Source organism: Dipodomys spectabilis, unplaced genomic scaffold, assembly GCF_019054845.1.
Source record: "Dipodomys spectabilis isolate Male_0828 unplaced genomic scaffold, ASM1905484v1 ptg000019l, whole genome shotgun sequence".
NCBI classification, from domain to species: Eukaryota; Metazoa; Chordata; class Mammalia; order Rodentia; family Heteromyidae; genus Dipodomys; species Dipodomys spectabilis.
In genome coordinates, this window is record NW_024870696.1 from 10,283,535 (window position 1) to 10,300,936 (window position 17,402).

The following is a 17,402-nucleotide window of genomic DNA, read 5'->3' on the forward strand; positions in this document are numbered from 1 at the left end:
ATCTTATAACTATGTTAGAAACAATAGCAAGAAAGAAAAATCATTTGAGTCCTTAACTTGGGGTTCATTTCGCTGAACATCAACTTAGCTGACCATTTCTGCTTGTCTCAGGCCTATACTCGTCAATGCACGTAAGGGAAACCATGGCACCTATGTTTCTTTGGGCCTTTGCCTGCTTTTGTTTCCCTTTCCCATCCCTTCTCCCTCCCCCCCCCCCCCCCCCCCCCCGCCAAAAGTTGTAAAGTTCGTTGTTCGACATAACTTCTTGTACAACTCATTACTCCTTATTTGGCAGAATGTTATTCATGTCATGACACTAATGTGAAATTTTTCATTAGGAAGACTTGTAATATAGGGAAACTCAATATAACCATCACTGTTTATTAGACTATAGCAGTTAGAAATCTGAAATGTCCAGATAGGAGTAAGTCAGATACAATTATATGCAAGTCCTTTACTTTGGAGAGCAATTACTTGATAGCTAGTAAAGACTTGCAAAATGCAAGATTAGGAAATGAGTCTTTACAATAAGTGAATAAGGTATCTCCATTTTAATATTTACTGTTATTTTTCTATCCTGAAATAGTTGTGCAAAGCAATTTAAGTTCAACATGTCAGTTTGTGTGCTCAATGCATATTAATCACTATCAATTGGCTCGGTTCTTGTACCAAGCTCTTTTGGCTACTAGGGCTTTGTAGTAGAGTCTGAATTTTGGTAATGATATTCTTCCAGCTCTGTTCTTTCTGGTAAGGATGGCTTTTGCTCTTCGGGGTCTTTTATTGTTCCATAGGAAATTTTGGATTCCTTCTTCTATTTTATTGAAAAAAAGAAGTTGGAATATTGATAGGTATCACATTGAAGTTGTACATAGTCTTTGAAGGTGTTGCCATTTTCACGGTGTGGATCCTCCCAATCCAGGAACATGGGAGGTTTTTCCACTTCCTTTTTCAGGTTTTTAAAGTTTTCATCATAGTGGTTCTTCACTTCTTCAGTTAAGTTAACTCATAGGTATTTTATTTTATTTTTTGTACATTTTTTGTTGTAAGAACATTGTACAGAGGGGTTACAGTTACATGAGCAAGGTAATGAGTACATTTCCTATTGAGCATTGTTGCCTCCTCCTTTGTTTTTCCCCTAACCATCCCTACCCTCCACAACTACCTCCCCCCTCTCTCTCCCCACCCCCCCACCCCCCACTAAAGTTGTAAATTTAGTTTTCAATCTAGTGTCTTGTACATCTCACTGTTACATTGGATCACCCTGGATCCTTATTGAAGCATTTTGTTTTTTCCCTTCCCCTCCCCGAATTAGAGGACTGTATATACAAAATGCAGGGCACCAACATCAAATAAAGGGAAACAGGGGTTATACCATGGGTGAGGAGCATATAAAGAAACAAAAAAAATCACATGGTACATTATAAATACATTAGAAATAATAGCAAGAAAGAAAAAAGGTATTTGTGTCCCTATCTTGGGGTTCATTTCAGTTAACCTCATCTTATATGGTCATAGGTACATAGCTTTTGAATGTTTCTGCTTGTCCTACACATGTACTAGTCATTGCAAATAAAGGAAACCATGGGACCGATGTTTCTTTGGGCCTGGCTTACTTCACTTAATATTTTTTTTCAAAGTCTTTCCATTTCCTAACAAATGGGGTGATGTCATTCTTGCTGATAGAGGCATAGAATTCCATTGTGTGTGTGTGTGTGTGTGTGTATATATATATATATATATACATATATATATACATATGTACAATTATATATCTATATCTATATATCACATTTTCTTGATCCATTCATCTACTGAGGGGCATCTGGGTTGGTTCCATATCTTAGCTATCGTAAATAATGCTGTGATAAACATAGGTGTGCTGGTAGCTTTAGTATAGCCTTGTTTGTGATCGTTTGGGTAAATGCCCAAAAGTGGGATTGCTGGGTCATAAGGGAGCTCTAGGTGAAGTTTTTTGAGTAACCTCCATATTGCTTTCCAAAGTGGTTGTACAAGTTTTCATTCCCACCAACAATGCAGAAGGGTTCCCTTCTGGCCACATCCCCTCCAGCATCTGTTGTTACACGATTTCTTGATTACAGCCATTCTAACTGGGGTGAGGTGGATTCTCAATGTTGTCTTGATTTGCATTTCTTTTATGACTAGAGAAGTTGAGCATTTCTTCGTGTGTCTATTGGCCATTATTGTTTCCTCTACAGAGAAGTTTCTCTTTAAGTCTTTAGCCCACTTTGTTTATGAGACAGTTGTTTCTTTGAGGATTTGTTATTAGGGATATAATTTTTTGAGTTTCAAGCGTATTTTGTATATGAGACCCTTGTCCATTGTATGGCTAGTGAATATCTTCTCCCAACCCGTGGGCTCTCTATTGATCATGCTACCTATGTCCTTTGCCATGCAGAAGCTCTGAAGTTTCATGCAATCCCATTTGTCCAACGTTTCTTAGGTTTCTTTCTTTCTTTCTTTTCTTTCTTCTTCCTTCCTTCCTTCCTTTCTTCCTTCCTCTCTTCCCTTCTCTCTTCCTTTCTCTCTTCCTTTCTCTTTCTCTCTTCCTTTCTCTCTTTCTTTCTCTTTCTTTCCTTCTTTCTTTCTTTCTTTCTTTCTTTCTTTCTTTCTTTCTTTCTTTCTTTCTTTCTTTTCTTTCTTTCTTTCTTTCTTTCTTTCTTTCTTTCTTTCCTTCTTTCTTTCCTTCTTTCTTTCTTTATTGTGAGAATACCGTACAGAGGAGTTACAATTACATGGGCAAGATAATGAGTACATTTCTTATCAAACATTGTTGCTTTCTCTTTGGTTCCCCTTCTCCTCCCTTCCCATACTCCCCCCACCTCCTCCCACCCGCTCCTCCCCCCCCCCCCCACAGTGTTGTGAAGTTCATTTTTTGACATAATGACTTGTACATCTCATTGTTGCAATGGAGCCACCTGTATCCCTATTTAAACGATTTGTTTTTTCCCTTCCCCTCCACAAATTATACCAACATCAAAAAACAGTGAAAGCCGGCCTTACACTGTGGGGGAGGTACATACAAAGCAACATAGAAATCATCTTATAAATATGTTAGAAACAATTGCATGAAAGAAAAAATAAACACTTGAATACTTATCTTGGGGTTCCTTCTCCTAACATCAACTTATCTGACCTTTTCTGCTTGTTTCAGATATATATTAGTTATTGCAAATAAGGGCCTGGCTTACTTCACTTAATATAATTTTTTCCAAGTCTTTTCATTTCCTAACAAATGAGACAATGTCATTCTTTCTGATGAAGGCATAGAATTCCATTTTGTATATATACCACATTTTCTTGATCCATTTATCTACTGAGGGGCATCTGGGTTGTTTCCATGTCTTACCTATGGTAAATAATGTTGCAATAAACATAGTTGTGCTGATAGCTTTAGTATGGTCTTGTTTGTGGTCATTTGGGTAAATGCCCAAATGTGGGATTGCTGGGGTCATAGGGGGAGCTCTATCTGGAGTCTTTTGAGGAATCCCCATACTGCTTTCCAAAATGGTTGAACAAGTTTACACTCCCACCAACAAAGTAGTAAGATTCCCTTCTGTCCACATCCTTCCAGCATCTGTTGTTATTAGAGTTCTTGATTATAGAACATTTTCCAAAATAGAACACATTTTAGATCACAAAGCAAACTTTTCCAAATTTATAGTAACCCTTTCTTTGATTCCTTGTGTTTCTGGCTCTCTATAGTAAATGATGCTGGCAAAATTGGTTAATCACTTGTAGAAAACTAAAGCTAGATCCTTATATATCACCCTGCACCAGAGTCAACTTCAAAAGCATCAAAGACCTTGAAGTCCAAGCAGACACTCTGAAAACATTACAGGAAGGAATAGAAGAAGCCCTAGGTCTGCTTGGCACAGGCCAAAATTTTCTTAAAAGGTATTTTATTTTTTGTGGATGGATCGCAAAGGAATTGCTTTCCTGATTTCAGCTGCACCCTTCTCATTGTCTGCATACAAAAAAGCCATTGATTTTTGAGGGTTATACCTTTCTACTTTGCCAAAGTTTTGAATCAGCTTGAGTAACTTGGGTGTGAAGTCCATGGGATAATTTAAATACAAGATCATTGGCACCAAGGAGTAATACCATTTACAGAAATAAATTTCAGATGGGAAAAACAAAAAGGTATCATTTGCAATGAGGGAGAGTTTTACTTTATCTTTCCCTATTTGGATCCCCTTTATGTTTGCATTTTGTCTTATTGCTGTGGCAGGCAATCTAATACTAAATTGAATAGAAGTGGAGAGAGTGGACATCCTTGTCTCATTCCTGAGTTTAGAGGAAATGGATTCAGCTTTTCACCATTAAGTATAATGCTGGCTGTATGTTTGCAATATAGAGCCTTTATTATATTGAGGAATGTTGCATGGATTCCTAATTTTTCAGAGCCTTCATCATGGAGGGGTGTTGCATCTTGTCAAATGATTTTTCTGCATCTATTAAGCTAATCATGTGTGTTTTTTATCTTTGCTCTTTTTGATGTGATGAATTACATTAATTGATTTGCATATATTGAACCAGGTTTGTATCCCTGAAATGAATCCTGTTTGATCATGGTGTATGATTTTTTTTTGATGAGTTGTTAAGATCGATTGGCCAAAATTTTGTTGAGAAGTTTTGCATCGATGTACATCAAAGAAATGAGTCTATAGTTCTCTTTCTTTGATAAGTCCCTGCCTGGTTTGGGGATGAGGGTTATGATGGCTTCATAGAAAGAGTTTCATAGTGAACTTTCACTTGTGAGTTCTGCTTTGAAGGCCTTGTAAAATTCTGCTGTAAATCCATCTGGTCCTGGGCTTTTCTTAGATGGGAGGTCTCTTATTGCTGTTTCTATTTCCATCCTTGATATGGGTCTGTTAAGTTGGTTTAACTCATCTTGGTTTAGTTTCAGCTAGGAAAAGGTCCATTTCTGCCAAGTTCTCAAACTTATTAGCATAAAGGTTTGAGAAGTATTCCCTTATAATGTTCTAGATCTTGGTTTTATCTGTGGTGATGTTTTGTTTCTCATCTCATAGTTTGTTTTGTTGGGTGTGTTCTCTTCTTTTTCTGAGAAGATTTGCTAAGCATATGTCAATTTTTGTTATTTTTTTCGAAGAACCAAGTCTTTGTTTTGTTGATTCTTTCTATGGTTTTTATGGATTCTATTTCATTTAATTCTGATTTAAATCTAATTATTTCTTTTTATTAAATTGGGGTTTAACTTGCTGATCTTTTTCAAAGAGCTTCAAAAGTCTCAAAAAATTGTTTATTTCAGATCTCTCCAATTTGTTTATGTAGATCAGAGCTATAAACGAGCCTCTGAGTATTGCCTTTGCTGTGTCCCAAAGGACCAAGTAATTTGTGTGTTCATTTTTGTTGAATATCTGAACATTTGAATTTCCTTTCTAATCTCTTCCATGACCCACTGGTGGTTCAAAAGTGTGTTGTTCAGCCTCCATGTGTTACAGGATTTTCTTTGCTGGCTTTTGGTTCTGAGTTCTAATTTTATTCCCTTGTGGTCTGAGAGAATGCAGGGCATAATTTCAATGTTTTTGAATTTGGACAAATTTGCTCTGTGACCTAAAATGTGGTCTATTTGGGAAATGCTCCATGTGCTGCTGAGAAAAATGTGTATTCGGATGCTGATGGGTGAAATATTCAGGTGATATCTCTTAAGTCTATTTGGTCTATGCAGTTGTTTAGAGCTGAAGTTTCTCTGTTGAGTTTTTGCTGGTCATTCTATCCAGCCAGGCTAGTGCTGTGTTAAAGTCCTCAACCATTAATGCCTTTGGTCTATGTGACATTTGAGGGAAAGTAGTGTTTCTTGTATAAATTTGGGTGTTCCGTTGTTTGATGAATAGATATTTGTAATATCCTCCTGAAATCCCTTAATTAGTATGTAGGGACCTTCTTTATCTCTTCTCGCTAATTTTAATTTGAAGTCTATTTTATCTGATATTAGGATTGAAACTCCTGCCTGTTTATGGAAGTTGTTTGCTTGTTAGATTTTATTCCAGCCTTTCACTCTCAGAACAGGTTTGTTTTTATGGGTAACATGTGTCTCTTGAAGGCAGAAGATAGAAGAATCTTGCTTTTTAATCCAACCAGACCATCTATGTCACTTAATTGGAGAGTTAAGTCCATTGTTATTGAGAGTTAGGACTAAGATGTGTTTGGTAGTTCCAACCATGTTATCCACCTTTTTTTTTTTTTTTTTTGATATGTTTTTTATTGTGAAAAGTACAGAGGGGATACAATTACATGAGCAAGGTAATGAGTGCATTTCTTATCAAGCATCGTTGTCTCCTCCTTTGTTTCCCCTTACCATCCCTGCCCTCCTATTTCCCCCACTACCCCCCACCCTCCCCCACCCCCGCCAAAATTGTAAAGTTCATTTTTCAACATGTCTTGTACATCTCATTGTTGCAATGGGTCCACCTGTATCCCTATTTAAATAATTTGTTTTTCCCTTCCCCTCCCCCAATTATACCAACATCAAATACAGTGAAAACAGGAGTTATACCGTGGGGGAGGGACATACAAAGCAACAAAAAAATAATCTTATAAATATGTTAAAAACAATAGCAAGAAAGAAAAAAGTTGTGACAATTAGGTTCTTCCTATAATTCTTGGATTCTTAGTTTGGGTGTGGTTTCTTGGCCTTTATTGTGCTCTTGTTTGTTTTCTATGTGTGGGACAACTTTAAGTATCTTTTGTAGGCCTGGTTTGATGGATATATATTGTTTCAGTTTTTCTTTGCTATGGAAGACTTTTAATTGACCTTCCATTATGAAGGAGAGTTTAGCTGGGTACAGTATTTTTGGTTGATAGTTGTTTGTCTTTAGGGAAAGATATACATCATTCCAGGTTCTTCTTGCCGTAATTGTCTCTGATGAGAAATCTGAGGTAATTCTAATTGGTTTCCCTTTATAGGTGATTGATTTTTTTTCCTTGACAGCTTTAAGGATCTTTTCCTTGGTCTGAATTGATCCTGTGTGGATTATAATGTGTTGGTGAGATGTCCTGTTCTGGTCTGGTCTATTTGGGGTTCTAAAAGCTTCTTGTGTCTGAATAGGCCTATCTTTTTTGCATGTTTTGGAAGGTCTCTGCTAGCATCCTGCTAAATAAATTTCCTAGACCATGAACTTCTGTCTCTAGGTGCTCCCCTACATCCATTATCCTCAGAATAGGCCTTTTAATAGTGATTTCTAAATGTTGAATAGATCTATCATATTTCTTGGATTTATCTTGAATAGTTATCTGTACTTGCTCTATAATAGCTAGGCTATCTTCAAACCCAGAGGGTCAATCTTCTGCATGGTCTAACCAACTATCAAGACTTTATACTTTGTTTCTTATTTCCTTTCCTTCTAATTGGTCAGATTTGATGACTGCAAATTCTTTGTTAGAGCTTCCTTTTAGATCTTGTATGGACTAATTTAGATCTTGTATGGACTTCTTGACTTCTATAATTTGGCTTTCAATGTTCATTCTCAAATACCTTAGTTGATTGGTTATGATTTCATTAGACTCCCTTTTCTTCTGATGGGCTCCATTCAGCATTCCCTTTGTGGTCTCCCTGGATTCCTTCAGCTGTCCGTGGATTCCATGAATGCCTCCATTGATCTTTCTCTATTCTCATTCTGCTCATGCAATTCCTGTATTAATCTTTGATTAGCTTCCCTACACTCATGAAATTCCTGTATTAATCTTTGTTTGGCCTCCTCATGCTTGCGAAATTCCGATATTAATCTTTGGTTAGCCTCATCTCACTCTTTATTGTGCTCACACAGAGTCCTTTGTAGGCTTTCAGTCTTTTCATTCAGCATGTTTTCCAGTAGTGTTTGTAGAGCATTTTGGGCACTCTTTTCTGGATTATTCATTACCTTCTCTTTCACCTGATTGTCATGAGTTGGAGTTGAGATACCTGGTCATTTTTCTTGTGTTTCTCCAGGTTTTTCTGCCCATTTGGTATGAAAGCAAACCAATTTCATGCTAGAACAGTATTTTTTTTTTTTTTTGCCTGTTGTGGGGCCTGAACTCTGGGCCTGGGCGCTGTCCTTCAGCTCTTCAGCTCAAGGCTAGTACTCTACCCCTTGAGCTACAGCACCACTTCCAGCTTTTTCTGCTTATGTGGTACTGAGGAATCGAACCCAGGGCCTCATGCATGCAAGACAAGCACTCTACCACTGAGCCACTTTCCCAGCCCTATAACACTATTTTAAGGCAAGCATCAACCAGAATCCTTAGTTGCACACAGATTGATTGATGCAGTCAAAATGAGTACAGATACAATCTAGTTCAACAAATACAATCTAATTCAACATCAAACAACTATGGATTAATGAACTAAGAAGGTCAGCAGACCAGAATTTTATAAGTTTAGGGAGAATTGATGGGAGAAAATAAAATTAGAGGAATGTGGAGAGGTAAAGGAAAGAGGGAATTTAACCAAGCCCTAATTTCAGAGTGGAAATGATAGAATGAAAGGAGAGAGATAAATAAACAAGAAAAATGAAAAAATAAAAAATTTAAAAATGCAACACAAAAAATTAGATAAGTATAAAGAAATAATACTGATAGAAGAAAAGGATAGAAGGACAGGAGGGGAGAGATAAAAAGGAAAAATGAAAAAATAAAAAATAAAAATATTTAAAGTTGAAACACTGAAAAATTACATAAGCATAAAGAAATAATACTACTATTAAAGGAGTTAAGCCTAAGAGGCTATGAATTGAGTAATTAATTTCTGAATTAATATGACACAATGAAGGATAAGATCTAATAATCAAAGAAGGGTATATATCTGGGGATGAGCAGAACAGCAATTAAGTCTTCCCCCACCCCCCCAAAAAAGAAAAAAAGATGACAAAAAAGGGGAAAGAGTAAAAAGTGTTTTAAAAAAGCACACACTTAAAATAAAAATAATGAAAAGAAGAAATAGAAAACATTTTTTAAATTAAAAAAGAATTAGGTAGAGAAAGTGTTCTTTAATTTTTTTGGGGGGTGGAGGCGGGGGATCTTGTATCTCACTTGTGTCTGTAACCAGTTTCTTGGTGCAGTCTCTGGTTTGCTTGTGGTGTTTGGTTTTCCTGTGGCTTTATTGGTTTCTTAAGTAAATTTGTTTGAGCAGGCAGAGAGAAGCTCTGCCTTATCCAAGACTTTATGATCTTCCTCTCAGACTAGTTCAGTGGGAGGGAGATCTGCTTCTAATATCACAATAGAGGGAAATGGCTGTTTCCTCTAGCTTGGAGTTGCTGTGATGAGGCAAGGTTGTGGGTAGGGATGAAAACTATCAGCAATCAGTAGCTTTTTCCTGGGGGGCTAGCTCGTAAGACTCTCATAGAGCCCAGCCTGGAGCTATTCTCACGGTTTATGTTTTATTGAGTTTCAATTGTTTTTCTTTTACCATTCTGTTGCTGGTCTGCTGTCTAGAGTTATGGAATCAACCCAGATGCCCCTCATGGATGAATTAGTCAGGAAAACATGATATATATATATATATATATATATATATATATATACATATATATATATATATATATGTGCAACAGAATTGTATACTTCTATCAGAAAGAATGGTATTGTATCATTTGTAAGGAAATGGAAATATTTGAAAAAACATATATTAAGTGAAATAATCTATAACCCAAGAAAGATAGTTTCCATGTTTTCCCTCATTTTTGTTACTATGTGCCTATGAAACGAAAGTACAGTTGATGGTCTAAGACAAAGCATATACTTACAACAGCAATACACACAAGACAATATGCTGGAAACAATCTGTACAACTTGGGGGATTGGGGTAAAAAGTAGGAGAAAATTGAGGAAAGTGGTAAAAAAAGATGACAAGAAATGCACTCATCACCTTCCTTTTGTAACAGAAACCCCTCAGTATATTACCTTGACAATAAAAAAGAAAAATACACCTGGATATGATAAATTATACTGAAATTTAGACATCCACATAGTAAGACCAAACAAGGATATTCTTAAGAGAGGATCATAAAGGATAATTTTATGTGATAATAGCTATTCTAACTGCGATAAGATGACATTTTGGGGTCATTTTCATGTGCATTCCCTACAGAAATAATGATGTTGAATATTTTTTCAGAATGGCATAGGAAACTCATATGTGTCTCCTTTCAAGAAAAGTCTGCTCAGAATTTTAGCCCTTTATAAATTGATTATTATTAGATTTTTTTTTTTTCTGTTGGTTGTGGAGCTTGAACTCTGGGCCTGGGCGCTTTCCCTGTGCTTTTTGGCTCAAGGCGAGTGTTCTGCCACTTGAGCCACAGCGCCACTTCTGATTTTCTGGTGGTTTATTGGAGGTAAGAGTCTCACAGACTTTCCTTCCCCGGGCTGGCTTTGAACTGCGATCCACAGATCTCAGCTTCCTGAGTAGCTAGGATTACATGCATGCGCCACCGGCGCCTGGCTGGAATTGTTATTATAATTTGTATTATTATTGCAACTTGAACTGAGGGCCTCAAGGTCTTACTTGGCTTTTTCACTCTTGTACGACACATTACCACTTGAATTATGCTTCCATTATCTTGGATCATATTTTTACCACAACAAATGTGGTTAGTGTCCAATATGCCTACATTTTTAACCCCAAAGTAAGTATCTAATGGAATATCACACAGTGAGGAAATCAGCCAGGCACCTGAAAACAGACTGAAAATGCTGAATTTCTCATATACATAGGATATCTTTTTTTATTTTTAGCAATTGAGCATGTATCTTACCTTTTATATTTGAAAGCTTATGTAATTTCCGTTCATTAGTACCTTCAAGACTCAGCGAACTCACTATTTTAGATGTCAATTGCCTTATCCATAGGATTACATTGTGCACATTTTCTGGGCATAAGGCAGATTTATAGGAAAATAAGTGTCAATGAATTGATTGCAAGGAAGTACCCCAATGCACATTTGTCCCATGTCTTCTTTCTGCATTGTTCTGATGATAGACATAGAGGTTTATTCCTTGTATTTGCTACTATGAATAGGGCTTCAATGAACATGTCAGACCTTACTGTACAACTTTTAAGGTTTAGAGGATATGTTCTACTTTATTTAAGGGTTGTAGTAATGTATAATCCCATAGGATATTTCTTTTTTTTTTTTTCATTTGTGGTGTCTATATTCTTTTTTTATTGTGAAAATACTGTACAGAGGGGTTACATTTACATGGGCAAGGTAATGTAATTTCTTATCAGTTTATTTTTTCTTGTATATTCTCTTTTATATCAATGTATTCATATCCATTCTAAATTTGATGGGTATTTTCTCTTTTGACTATGTAGAAAAATAGAATTTTTCATGCATGTAGCTTTATACATGTTTGTTTCTTTTCTTATAAGCTATGCATACATAATTGCAAATGCCTATATTATTAGAGATTTGTTTACAGTCAAGCATATGTTTACTATATTTTATAAATGTGTATTTTCAATTTTATTTTGTAAGTATAGATGATTCTTTGACTTGGACTATATCTGTGACCCCAAGAACCACCAAAACTGAAAATATTTTAAAAATGAATTTAATACCTTATATAATACAACATACAAAATTCAGAATTTCAATACACTGTAAGGTATATATTCTTTACCCCTGACTTTAAAGCCAATTATACGGTAGTGTTACTGGCTTCTATTCAACCATGCAAGGGATTATGTTCTTGAATATATTTATCTCAAAGTTCAAAATTTAAAATCTGAGTTCCAATTTTACACCATCTATATCTTACTACACCATAAAATTTTTCCAATATTTTTCCTACCAGTTTCAAATTTCCCAGAGCTCCATTAGGATATTTGATCCATTTTCAATTTTTTTGACATCTAATTTAATTTTGTATATGTAGATACACAGTTTTGCCAGTGCCATTGGTTGAAGTGATTGTCTAATGAAGATTTTGGTGTACACAAATACTATCTAATGTACAATTCATTTATAAGCAATATATAAGTATATTTCATGTTATATTAAATATAATGATTTGAATTAAAAGGATCTATTAATATTATTGTTAAGTACAGAAAGCTGAGTTCATGCCATTTCACAAAGTATTTTAATTTGAAATATGTTACTAGAATTCCATTGTCAATATATATACCACATTTTCTTGATCTATTCATCCATGGGCAATATCTGGTTTGATTCCATATCTTGGTTATGGTAAACAATGCTACAATGAACATGCATGTGCTAATAGCTTTAGTGTTGCCTTGTTTGTGGCCTATTGGGAAATGCCCAGGAATAGAACTGCTGGATCAAAGGGAAGCTCTATGTTTAGTCTTTTCACGAACTTCTATACTATTTCCTGGAGTGTTTGAACAGAAAGAATAACATTGCATCATTTGTAAGAAAATGGAAAGACTTGGAAAAACAATTATTAAGCAAAGTAAGCAGGACACAAAAAAACATATGTTGCATGGCTTCCCTTACTTCTTATAAATTGAATGTGTTTATAGATCCACAAGTAAACACACTGGATGGTAAGAGTCAAAAAATTAAACTCAGACATGATAAATTATATGGAACTATAAAATCTCCCAAAGTAAGAACAAAAGCGGTTATTCTTAGGCGAGGACCACAAAGGCTCAATAGCTAAGTGTACATGATCATATCAAATGAGGTTTATCAAAATGAACTCCAAGAAATGGAGTTGTTGTTTCTTTGTTGTTATTTTGCTTTTTTTTCTGATCCATTACTGTTTTTGAGTTCTTTACCTTTTGTCTCAAGTATAAGTTTATCAGTTTTGGCGAGGTTAAAAAGAGCACAGAAATGGTGGAACAAAGAGTGAACAAATACATCAGTGATACTAACTAGACATTTGTGGTGTCTCACTGTGAGGGTCTCTGGCTTATCCTAACCACTTGAGATGAAAGAAATCTTCTAAGACCACTTCTCAAGCCAGTGTAGCAAAATGGTGTGCATTTCTCATCCCAAGCTACAGGAGAGTTTGATTTTAAAAAAAAAGGTTCATAAATTCAGATTAGCCCCAGCAGAGAGGTCCTTTAACACACTATGAGTGCATGGAAGCCTGATGTGGTAGAGTTTGCCTGAGGTTCAAGTGACTATGACAGTAGAATGTCTATAGTAGTCACCTCAGGGCTCATGTACATTGCTACACAGGAAGCCAAACAATAAAGTCACAGAATGAAAAGCATGTCTGTAATCATAGCTCGGCTGTGTTGTATTATAATAGGCATTATAAGGCACAGACTTGAAATACTGAGTCTTTCCAAATAAACAGAAAAGACAAGAAAAATATTATGAGAAGTATTATGAACGATTATTTTCCGATAGAAAAGAACATGCCAAGAACTCTTGAGATAGCCCTCAGGACTTCTTTATTCCTCAGGCTGTAGATGATGGGGTTGAGCATAGGGGTGAGAATGGTATAGAACACAGCCAGAATCTTATCCCCAGTAGCAGAGCGAAGATGAGAAGGCTGAAAATAAGTGAAGAAAAAAGGTGCATAGTAAAATGTTACCACAGTTAAATGTGTCGAACATGTGGTGTAGGCCTTTTTCCTTCCCTCTTGTGAGCGCATATGAAAGACTGTATAAAGCACACGTCCATAGGAAGCAGTGATACCAAGGAAAGGAAAGAGGAGGAACAGGCAAGTACTCACAAAAATAATGTACTCATACATCCAAGTGTCAACACAGGCCAGAGGTACCATTGCTGGAATATCACAGAAGAAATGGTTGATAGCCCTAGATCTGCAGTAAGGAAGATGAAGGGTATATGCTGTGTGTGCCAAGGAGTGGAGAGAGCCCAGTATCCACGATCCCATAATCATTTTTACACATACCCTTTTACTCATACGGATGGGATAATGGAGCGGTTGGCAGATGGCCACAAAGCGGTCATAGGCCATGGATGCCAGCAGCAAACCTTCAGCACTTGCCATAGTTGAAAAGAGGAAGCTTTGCACCCCACATCCAAGGAAGGAGATGCTCTCTTGGCCAGAGAGGAAGTTGAATGCCATCTTGGGGACAATGGTTGAGATAGACATGAAGTCCATGAGAGAAAGCTGGCTGAGGAGAAAGTACATGGGGATGTGGAGCCGGGGATCCTTATATATGAGGTAGATCATTCCTGAGTTACCAAACAAAGTAAAAGAGTACAGAAGGATGAAGAGGAACAAGAGAAGGAGCCCTATTTGGTTTGTTGGCAATAACCCCAACAGAATGAAGTCACTTGAAGTGTGATTCCATTTCTCCATTGAAATGTTTTCCTTATATTCCTTGAAAGAAAGATGAAAGTAGTTACCACAAATATGCATGAACCTGAGCAGAGGACTCAAAAGAAGAGATCTATAAATGGATTCAGTAGAAATAAATATTTCTCTATCCACACTGTAGCTTTGGTTGAACAGATGTCATATTAGAACTGAATTTTCCTTTTCCACCTTTGGCACTAGTGAAGAGGGATGTGCAGTAGCATAAATATGTTAGTTATAGAATCCTATCCATCCTCATGGCCAAATCCCTTAACCAGAACTAATAGCAAATCTTGTTTTCTCAAAACTCCAAAGATTTTCCCATTTCAGACTATCACAACTTAACCCAGCATACTTGCAATAGGAGCTCTAAAGTGTTACTCAGAGATATTCTGAATAACATGCTTATGTTTTCAGTGTCCTCTTAACTTACTTTATCCCAACCTTTATTTTCTGGTTCACCAACCCCACCTTTAGTATTCCAGAACATAAGATATATTCTTCATCTCCATTATTTTCAAGTAAGTTTGATCAATTCTTGAAAGTCTCATCACAAAAATGACTGTCTGAGCAGTAGAGATATTGTGTGCCCTGTAACAACCTCCCTGTTTTTCAAAATTTGAATATGCTCTCTTGCCTAATGTTTTTACATTTTCTGTGCCTGATAGAGCTCAAATTGGTTGGAAACCATGTCAAATACATTTCTCTTTCCTTCATGTAAAGAAATACATCATGTTAATTTTCACAGATCACAATCTTTTTACTTCCATTTTACATATACCTGCACTGCAACTAGTGTTGTAATTGAAAGTTAAAGTATGGTGTGAATATAGCATACATAAAACTCATCTGGAACTTCGTATATATGTTGTGGGTATGAATTCAATTGTGAGTATTTATCAAATGTGAATTCATTATTACAGCTATCTAGTTAACAAATATTGATAGTATGAAGGACACTGATGGGAACAAGCAAGGGGCAAAATTATATTGACCATGGAGCAAAGGTAGGATCAGAGAGAGGTATCCTCTGCTCTTACAGCTTATTAGAAATAAACTTATAACTTTACATATATAAGCATGTATGTAACATAAACATAAAAAATAATCTGTAGTTAGGATAAAAAACCATTGCTTTTAAATGTATTTCTTTTCTTTTTTAAATTGAAAATCTTGGTGTGGAATGGCATGAATTGATCAATAAAATATAAAAGGTTCCCCAGTGTGTGGTCAAATTGAAGTATATGAAGCAAATAATAGAAGGCTACATAAAATTCATAATAAACACACAGTGAATGACTGACTTTTATAGGATACTGAATTGGGGTTAGAGGTAAGATGGCAGTGGGATTATAATAATACTATATGTACTATATGGAACTTGAATTGCAGAAGGTAAAGAATATTTTACTTACAATGAGGAGAAAGTTTATGATGACAACAACAATGAAAGCAACCAAGACAAGAGTGTATGAGGGACAGGGTATATGGACATCTGAGTAAATAGAAAGGTAGACTAGAGTTTGGTGTTTAGCGAGATGAGACATAATAAGGAAGACTTGATCTGAGGTTGCTTTTGATTAAGGTTTATGTGTTGAAGCACGAGGTGTATGCCAGTGAGGAGGAAATTAGTTCAGATGAGGCTATACTGGATTTTAAATTGGTTGTACATCCTTGATAGCTACCTTGGCTGAGTTATACCAGGACAGTTGGTTACTTATGTGGAATACGGGTATAACTGTGACTCACTTAATTTTCTACCCCCTCATGTACTATGTTCTATCAAATTGGCCCACTGTTCTATTTCTAGTGGAAATGAAAAGAATTCTCTGTCTATATTATTACATGTATGAGAATATTTCACAACTCAAAAAAAAAGCGTGCCCTCTCTCTTTACATTCATTCCAGTATCATCAGGAAGAAGATCACAGTAGTCCTGAAATTGGTAAGTTTTCAATAGCTAATCTTTTACACATAAAGAGTCTTGTGTGTTTATGTATCCCATTGCTGAATCTTGAAGGCAGAGCATGTCTGCAGTTAGATTAATAGCTACTTAGACTAGACTCCAGAGAACTATAAACATGTTTGGATTATAAGCTACTGATATCTATTTTCTTTACTAAGTAGAAGTTTCTCAAATTGAGTTAATACTGGAAATTAGAAAACTTTAGGTTTGTGTACACCTAGGAAATGAAAACTAGAGTTGAAGGTCTATTTCTGTTGATGACCAGTAGCTTTGTTTATTGGACATATTTAGACTAAGTTTGTCTAAGATTAGTTTTTCCAATGAATTTTTTATGAGATACACCACTAAAACTGAAAATTTTAAAAAAGTTTTAATTGGCAAACGCTTTTGCAGAAAGAGGAAGATTTTTTTACAAAATTAAGAACTAATGCAAAAATTAAAACAGGAATTGTAAAGAAAAGCCAGGTGCCAGTGGCTCACACCTGTAATCCCAGCTACTCAGAAGGCTGAGATCTGAGGATCGTGGTTCAAAGGCAGCCCAGGCAGTAAAGTCCCTGAGACTCTTATCTCCAATTAACCACCAGAAAACCAGAAGTAGTGCTGTGGTTCAAGTGGTAGAGCACTTGCCTTGAGCTGGAGAGCTGAGGGACAGTGCCCAGGCCCAGAGTTCAAGCCCCAAGACTGACAAAAATATTATATAGAATGATTACAAAGCCTATAAACACATTATTTATCTGAGACAGATACTATAAAATCTGTACAATGTCAAAGGAAAGCTAGAAACACAGAACTGAGCTGTCTCTCTGTCTGTGATTGGCATTTAGGTTTTCAAGAAGTTTTGGTATACATTGTCATTCTGTGACTTAATTATTGACAAGTACTAGATGTAAAGCTACTTAGTATCTCAGTGAAATTCACAGCCTTCAACAACAGCATGTTGTAGAATTATAGAGGTTTCCACCTAACTTATTTACACTTACTTTTCCAGTTTGTTATGGAATTCAAGATCCTTTATTCATCAAGGATAGGAACTCTCATAACAGGAAAACCCTACCTCAAATGGAAGGAGCAACTTAGTTCAGTAATTTCATTTGGACTCACCTGGTCCAAAATTATCCAGTTTGTACTTTATAATGGCACCATTCCCAGATAATAATCCACAGAATTCTTTTCA

At 36.0% G+C, this 17,402-nt stretch overlaps 1 protein-coding gene across 2 annotated transcripts; it reads right to left on the minus strand.

Annotated features, from left to right (window-relative positions):
* Window positions 1-7,420: 7,420 nt before the first annotated feature.
* On the minus strand, window positions 7,421-14,265 carry LOC122103976 (olfactory receptor 2L13-like). 2 transcript variants are annotated; one of them, XM_042674662.1, is made up of 2 exons: window positions 13,360-14,265; window positions 7,421-7,426 (listed from the first exon to the last, which is right to left on the minus strand). In XM_042674662.1, the coding sequence occupies exons 1-2, from the start codon at window positions 14,263-14,265 to the stop codon at window positions 7,421-7,423; spliced, it is 912 nt and encodes a 303-aa protein (XP_042530596.1). The 2 variants fall into 2 exon arrangements, with proteins under 2 accessions (XP_042530596.1, XP_042530595.1); XM_042674661.1 differs by lacking the exon at window positions 7,421-7,426 and having other exon boundaries at window positions 13,327-14,265.
* Window positions 14,266-17,402: the final 3,137 nt, after the last annotated feature.